Raw genomic sequence first — 8200 nt, 5'->3', positions numbered from 1 at the left:
GACGTCGGGAATGAGTTCATACTCCCGATGCGCCTACTTTACGGCGTCGGGAGAGAGCCTCTCTTTCGACTAGTCATCTCTCCATGAATTAAGAGAGTCTCTTTTTCTTGTAATAAATGGATCCAAATACTAATAATTTGTTCACTTGCTCTTTTAAAAATTGTAATTTTGAATTTTCACCTTATTACTTATTTACATTATTAATGAGTTAATTCATTTTTCTCATTTACTTATGAAATCCTAAGTATTATTTATTTCACAATCTATATTGGAGGGTGGAAATCAAGTGTCCACATTTCACGAAAATTGCAAAAAAAGGAAATTTTGTGAAATGCTTGATTAATTAGTACTAATTTAAAATATGTTCAACTGATAACAAGTATGAGAGGAGAACTCTATAAGATTTCAATATGAGAAGAATACCTCAAGTGACCATGTTAACAAGATGTTTAATCAATATTAAGAATGAGTCGTTGAATATTAGTTGAGCTAATATGCTTCATTTGAGTGCTATGTTATGTTATAATGAGCATATGGAGAATTTACTTGTCACTTAACAATTCATATAGAGTTTGTTGACTACAAGTCGTATTGTCAAATCATTGATTAAGAATTAAATGAGATGTCTCTAATATATATATCATTTTCATAATATTTAAAACCTCCACCCAATAAATTCCAACATATCTATAGGTAAATTCTAGAATCGTATATGAAACGTTTCGAATATCAGTCGAATTAACTATTTTCGTCAAAACTGAAGAAAAGTCCATGGAATAATATTTAAAACACGCCTAGGGTAATTCTAAGATAGATGCACATTACATGATACAAATGTGATCACAAACCATAGGATAAAAATGAGAAAAAAATGAATATGAAGAATAACTTTGTCCACTAACTTATGATTAAGAAATATGGAAAAATAAATATCTTAGGAAAAGTCCCATCAAATTTTGTTGTACAAAAAAGTTGTTTAAAAACCTAGTTGACATGTCCACCCAAATTATCAAACAAACTGGTTTTGGAGAAGCCCCCTTGGCTTTAGTTGAAAGAATTATACAAGTGTAGTTTATTTAGTGGGAACACATCTTAAAAATAAAGTGAAAAAGGCTAAAGTAAAAAAAACAAAAACAAAAACAAAAAAGTAGAACATACTTTCTCTTACTTTCCTCCTTTTTCTTTTCTTTTCTTTTCTTTTTTTTTTTTTTCTTTGGTAGAAAAAAATATCTCTTTTTTTCTCTTAAATTGATATCCTTCCCTTTTTGTTTTTAATTAATTAAGTTAACATGGTTTTTCATTAAAACCTCATACCAATGAGGTGTTTATTTTTAGGATCTTTCTCCTCTTTGTACTCTAACATGAGCATAATTCTATAATTATGATATAATTATAATATATTTATATATTTTTAAAAAAAATATGAGTCATAGTTTCATCAAAATGTCTATGTAATATTATTTTAAAAGAAAAAGAATAGAACTTATGCTTACATTTTCAACGACCTAAATTTGACTCCAATATTTTTTAGAAATCTATTTTAGCATCTAAATTTAAAATAATGATGACAATAATAACCATTTTTATTCTTAAGAAAAATTAATCTCTCTTGAAAACTCAATTTAAGGTAAGTATATATCAAGTATGTTTAAATAGCACTTTAATACATATATTCAATATTAAAGTTAGAGTTGTGTTTAATAGACTTTAAATTTTAAAACTTGCCTAATATATATTTTAAATTTTAATTTGGCATAATATGTTCTTGGACTATATTGTTTAGTCTTTAATATTTGTGTATTATTTTGAGCTAAATAGAAATATTTTAAACCATAGATACCAAATTAAAACAAAAAATATTAGGAACCTTCTTTTTTCGGTTGAATTCAACAATTGCAAATTTGAAAATCAAACCATTAGTATTTAGAACGGTAATGAATGTGTTTAACCATTGAAAAACATATATTAGGGTATACTTATTTTTTTCCCCCAATTCAAGTTCAAATACTTTTCTCAAACTTTCCTTTTGCTTTAAAAGATGCTTTTATTCGCACTTTTTTTTTTTTCCTTTTTCCCTTTATGTAACCCAAAAAGTCCATAACACCCACTGTGTTGTACTGTATGATGCTGAAAGTACATTATCATCTCCTCATCTACTTTTTATCTTTGCAAAAAGTGCTTCTCTAAATTTACAACAACAAAACAAAGCAAAATGACAAACCATATCATATAATTGCATGACCAATCAAGTTCAAAGGACAATAATGGCCATTGACTACAAAAACTTCAATAACAATAATAATAAGCCTATATGTTTGTGTGAGAATTTTCTGTTCATTGCAATCCACATTTGAGAATATGGTTTTTATAAAATTATCAAAGTTAGTCAAATTTGTCCTCTTCTTTGAACACAAAAAACATTGAAAATTTAACAAACTTTACAAGCAAAGTTGAAAAAGGAGAGAGAAAAACAACCACTTTCCTTGATTTCCTCATGAATGTTTCCCCATTTGTCATTATTTCTCCCTCCTTTCTTCTGCAGCTTAATTAGCATTTACTTTTGCTTGCTCTTGTCTTTTCAACTCTTTTTTTTTTTTTTTTGGCCTTCTTCTAGTATGATTTGTACTAAGCTTTGGTCCCACAGAGCAAGTAATCTCCCCAAATATTTGGAACTTTTTTGCTAACCTAATTTGAGTTTAACGCATGTCGAGTGGAAAATCAAACCTTTAGTGAACATCCTTTTGCTAATTCGGTCGTTGAAAATCAAATCTTTGAGATGATGTTCTTCCATTTGCTACAAGAAAAGAATTATAAATTTTTCTTGGATTTTGGTTGTGTTTTTGGTAATGGTGAGATTTTTACAACCCGAGAAGAATGTAGTAGACAAGAGTGATTGGAAGTGCTATTAACATCCCAAAGATGACTCTGCAATACATGGAAACACCCATCTTTCTTTAATTAGAACAAAATCCAAGAAATAGATATTAATATTAATTGGGAATGAAATAATATTACAACAAATTCAACATGGAATTTTACTTTGTTAATATCAAGTCATTATTGAACTCAAAAAGTTTTTTAAATACGTTTTGATAACTATTTGGTTTTTAGTTTATTAAACTTATAAACACTACTTTCACTTATAAGCTTTGTATTAACTTTCTACTTATGTTTACAAAGACCAAACCTGAGTTTTGAAAATGCAAAAAGAAATAGTTTTTAGATGTTATTTTTGTTTTTAGAATTCGACTATAAATTCAAGTATTTTTTTAATAAATGTAAAAACCATAATTCAAACTTTAGAAGAAACAAGTATAAATTTAAAAAAACAAATAAATAACTATGGTTAGAAATTGACAGAAAATATGTTTAATTTAAAAAAAAAAAAAAAAAAAAAAAAAACCAAATAGTTATTAAAGGGAGTCGAAACCATTACCAAACATGACCGAAAAGTTAGATTTTGTCAGAAACTTACGCGGTGTTAAGAATGGCAGGATGGACGTTGTACTCTTTAGCAAAAACAAAGGGAACAATGCCTTGAGGCAATGCAGCCTACAAAGAACAGATCAAGGTTACCTTTAATCACTTACATTAATGTGACATACAAGTTTTTAATCCTATAATTAACAGTGAAACAGATAGTACAAGTAATTAACCTGAACAATAGCGACGCGAAGGAGATTTCCGTGCAGACCAATAGCGACCGAAGCAGCCGCCATCACAGCCGGGCCAGTGAGGAACCTCACAGCCATGGCAAATGAAGCAACAGAGTTTCCACAAGCAATTAGTTTTGGTTGTAAAGCCATGAATATACCTATGGGAAAAAGTCATTTGGACCATTTAATGAGATTCATTTTCAGAAAGTAAAGAAGAAGAATGAACAGGAAATGTGAGCACAAGGAACTTAAAAGTTAAACCATCAAAGACACTGAGGATTGGGACCCAGATGTTGGGTGGTAGAGATTCATTTGTAGTGAAGAAGATAAATATTTATGGATTTGGTTTGTGACAGAGAATGTGAGAGAAGCAAATGGATGGTTGTGAGTTGGTGTTAATTGGCAGTATAAGGACCAAAGCCATAATTTCAGATAGAGTGGACAACAACACCAACCTAATACCTGCCAAATTTAATTTGGGATTGAAAGAAAAAAAAAAAAAAAAAATCCAAACATACAATAAATCACCATTGCTAAGTGGAAATTTTGAAAATTTCCAAACAAAAAATGTACCCTTTTTCTCCTGGTCAAAAGATAAAAACCAATCAATTAATTGAAACCTTAGACTCCGTTGGACAATCATCTAGATCTATTTGATAGTAATTGGATTTTTAGTTTTTGGTTTTTGAAAATTAAGTTTGTAAATACTATTTCCACCTATAAGTTTTTGTAGAGGGTAGTTGGGGATTGGGATGAGCTTTGAAGTTTGGGGTTAATATGTTGGTTTTAGAAAATCTATGTTTGAGGTACGAGGTTATTTAGTTGGAGTTCGTCGATAAATGTATAAAAGAGAGAAAAAAAGATATGCAAACTTCAATAATGAATACTATTGAAGTTTTGTAGAGTTGAGTTATTTAACACTAACTAGTCAATGAGCCAAATACCCCATTACTTTATTATTCATATTCGTTTTTAAAAACTGTACCAGATTTTGAAAAGTAAAGAAGAAAATAATTTTCAAAAACTTGTTTATATTTTTTAATTTGACAGAGAATTAAAATCTTTCTCACAAAAATATAAAAACTATAATATGGAATTTAAGAAGAAATAAGTATAAATTTCAAAAACTAAAATCTAAAAATAATATCTCTACCCAACTGAACCATGGTTTTTGGTTTGTGGTGTTTGAATTTGTGTTTGTTTTCTTATAACTTCTATATATTAATGTCATTTTTCCTAACTAAACATTAGAATTTTTACTCAAATTTTAAAAACTAAAAACTAATTTTTAAAAACTACTCAAAATTTAGCATAAATTTTAAAACCGCCATTAAAAAATAGATAACAAACAAATAAATTAATACGTAAGTATTTATAAGCAAGTGATAACTTAATATTTCAAGTTTCTTTTCAAAAAAAAAAAAAAAAAAAAGAATAAGAATAAATAAAACTTCAAGTTCACAAACACAAACATAGAAACCTAGTAAGAGCATATTTTGATAGCCTACTTCAATAGTCAATTATTGGAAAGTTTCCAAATAAAAGAATGAACAGTACTTTGTCTTGAAGGTCAAAAGACCAATCAATCAACTACAAGTCTACACCCTTTTCGATAATGATTCCATTTTGTGCTCTTCCAAATCAGAAAATCAAAACCCCAAAACTTTTAAACAGCCATAGATTAACACGTTTGCAAGCATATAAAAAGTAAATAGTAAATAGTAATTTGTAGTAATGGTAAGTTTTGACTTACCTAAGCTAAACATTGCCATTCCAAGCCCAGCATCTGAGAGAATGGAGATTGATTGTGCTATTATTTTAGGCATAGACACATGCCAACTGCAAATTCACACACAGTAATGAGATTCAAACCAAACACTTCAACTAACAATACTTAGATGAATCGATCCTAATATAAAAAGTAGGATTTATTTAGATATATTTTCAGAAAATTAGTTAACGATGTTATGTGAAATATGAATAATAAAAATAAATTATTATCATTATAGTAATTTTGATTATGAAACAGTAAATATAACTTAAAATCAATGACGTTAAAATATAAAATATAGTACCGAAAGGCAATAAGGGACCAAACAAGGCCAATGAGACTTGAATATGTGTTTGGATTTCTAATCAACTTTCTCCACACCATGATTAAGATCAAACGTGTCATAACGCTCGTCGGAGGCATTTGTTTCGCCGCCCCACTTTCCGGAGCTGGGGTGGCTGCAGAGATGGCAGCGGCGGTACCGGAGCCAAGCTTGTGGAGCCCTATAGGAACATGTTCTTCTTTCTCATTGTCTAAATGCAACTCTTCTCCTATCAACTTTCCCTCACTTTCAGCAACTAATTAATCATAATCACAACAAATAGTTTATTGTTAAATACATTAAATAAGGTTTTTGATTACTGGGTTTTGGGTTTTTTTTTCTTGCGATTTTACCTTTTTTCTCCCCATTCTGTGGGTGATCGGCGATGAACATCCTGATTTCCTTGGCGTTTTGATCGGAGGGTCGTCCAATTTGTTCAGTAGCTCCAAAATCGGTCCCGTTGAATACATGGAGACCGTCAGTTTCTGAAACTGGCGAAGCGCTTGAACTCCAAACGAACATATGAAGCTCCTTCGCGTCATGGCTGGCTTTACTCATCGGGCCGCCGCCGTTCTGCGGCGGCGGCGGCGGCTGCTGCGGTGGTTGTGTTTTACCGCTCTTCGTGAACTCTGGATTCGGCGCTGGATAGAAACCGAATCTCGGAGAATTCGCCGCCGGAATACCGGAACTCTCCTCGAAATTCGACGGCCGTGGCGTCGGACCTCTGGACGATTGAACGGAATACAACTCCGGCTGGCCAAAATTGGAGTGCCGTCCTTGATACCCCATCAGAGAGTAGAAATCCGTGTGGTTGAAATTCGAACCTCGCGGCGTAGGGTTTCTGGAAGAACTTAAACTGTAAATCTCTGCTCCGGTGAGATTCGACGGCCGTGGCGTCAACGCAGGAAGCGAACAAGGCCCTAACGACCGCCGTGAAGCGTTTGATTTCCTTACAGTGACGTGAAGCTTGCCGTCGTTGCCAATTTCAGCGTCGGTTTCAAGAAAATCCCTCCCATCTAGCGAAACCACATCGGAATCGACTTTGAAGGAAACAATGGAGGCCGCAGTTTCAGGAAATTGCTCCATAATCAGAATCTTCGCTCCACGATACTCAAACAGAAAAAGTAAAAGCGTATACCAAATAATGCACTGCATAACAACAACTTGAACCATCAAACTTCCAGAGTTACCTCCATACATAGCCTGTAACAGAGGAATCCCCATCACCAACGTATTCGGCAAAGTCGAAAGCGAGAAAATGGTAATCATCCATTCCAGACTTCCATTTTTAGTGAAATTCGCCCAAATTGTAAGAGCAACAAGCATGATAATCTTCTGCAGAGTATCAGCAGCAATGAACCGAAAGTTCATAGCATAAGGGTCATTAGTAGAGATGAAATGAAACGAAAGCAGAGGAACAGCGAAAATGGCGACAAAGCGGTTGATCCCGGAGCATTGGTCGGGGGAGAAGATCCTCCACCAACGTACAGAACCGTAGGCCAAAATCATAGCCACATACAGAGGAATCACCGCCGTCAAGACAGTGTACAAATCCTTTCCGGTGATCATCTCCGGCGAGGAAAAACAAGTAATGGGGGTTTCTGTAGAGGTTCAAAATTGAAGTGGGTATGAAGGGAAGTGACTGAAAATTCGATTCTCGATGATGGGTAGATTTGGGAAAGAACAAAACCGTTAGATAACGAATTGTAGAGAATTTTTTGAGTGGTTGCAGAGCAGAGAGGCAAATTGCAGAGTGGAAATGGAGTTTTCCACTGTGAAAGAGTGAGTGAGTGAGTGATTTGTAGAAGGCGAGAGGGAAGATGGAAGAAGAAGAATCTATAATTTATATATAGAGAAGAAAAGAGAAGATAGATTGAGAGGATGTTGTGGCTAAGAAGGGGTGGGTGGAATGGAATGGAGATGTGGCTTTTGGGTTCTTTTGGTTTCTTTTTCTTTATGACTTTTTGGGCTTTTTTTAAGGGGACCATTCCCTAAACAATTGGGACACTACTCTCTCTAACTAACCATACCATGTGGTTGTCTTCTTCATTCTTAACCTAACCCTTGGGTTAACTTTAAACTTCCTTTCCCACCACCATGAGATCTCAACCATTTTTTTTTGCTCTCTCCTATTCCTTTTTTAATTTTTAGTTTCACAATTCAAACATTAAAAATAAGGATTCATAACTATTGTATTTACTCCATTTTCTTTTGTTATTTGTAATCTTTTCGAACGACAGGATTTCAATTAGTTCACCTTTATGCTCAAACTTACCTAATTTACTCATTTAAAATGGTTAAAAATATCAGATCTTGAGTAATACTTAGATGCACCGCATCTATATGCATCCTCGTCAATAACAAGGAGCTATATATATATAGTTCTTTTAAAAAATTACAACGTGACGTTTTGTGATTGAACAGTTAAGTGGGTTATTTATACAAATATTC

At 32.7% G+C, this 8200-nt stretch overlaps 1 protein-coding gene across 1 annotated transcript; it reads right to left on the bottom strand.

The window, feature by feature from the left end:
- Positions 1-2349: 2349 nt before the first annotated feature.
- Positions 2350-7700, bottom strand: LOC120081611 (auxin efflux carrier component 7-like). The gene is made up of 6 exons (XM_039036638.2): positions 6103-7700; positions 5732-6005; positions 5410-5495; positions 3657-3814; positions 3476-3552; positions 2350-2925 (listed from the first exon to the last, which is right to left on the bottom strand). Exons 1-6 carry the CDS (start codon positions 7316-7318, stop codon positions 2859-2861), a joined length of 1878 nt encoding a protein of 625 aa, XP_038892566.1. The 5' UTR covers positions 7319-7700; the 3' UTR covers positions 2350-2858.
- Positions 7701-8200: the final 500 nt, after the last annotated feature.

This window comes from Benincasa hispida, chromosome 7, assembly GCF_027475165.1.
Source record: "Benincasa hispida cultivar pf3 chromosome 7, pf3_genome.v1.1, whole genome shotgun sequence".
Taxonomy (NCBI): domain Eukaryota; kingdom Viridiplantae; phylum Streptophyta; class Magnoliopsida; order Cucurbitales; family Cucurbitaceae; genus Benincasa; species Benincasa hispida.
Note: the sequence above shows the minus strand (reverse complement) of the source record. Positions and strands in the feature narration are given on the sequence as shown.

Excerpts from the sequence above, each read along its gene's own strand:
- LOC120081611 (XM_039036638.2), bottom strand. The coding sequence starts at position 7,318 with ATGATCACCGGAAAGGATTTGTACACTGTCTTGACGGCGGTGATTCCT. Across the intron at positions 5,496-5,731 it reads TGGTCCCTTATTGCCTTTCG|TTGGCATGTGTCTATGCCTA; the intron begins GTACTATATTTT and ends GTGAATTTGCAG. Across the intron at positions 3,553-3,656 it reads TTCGCGTCGCTATTGTTCAG|GCTGCATTGCCTCAAGGCAT; the intron begins GTTAATTACTTG and ends TGTTCTTTGTAG.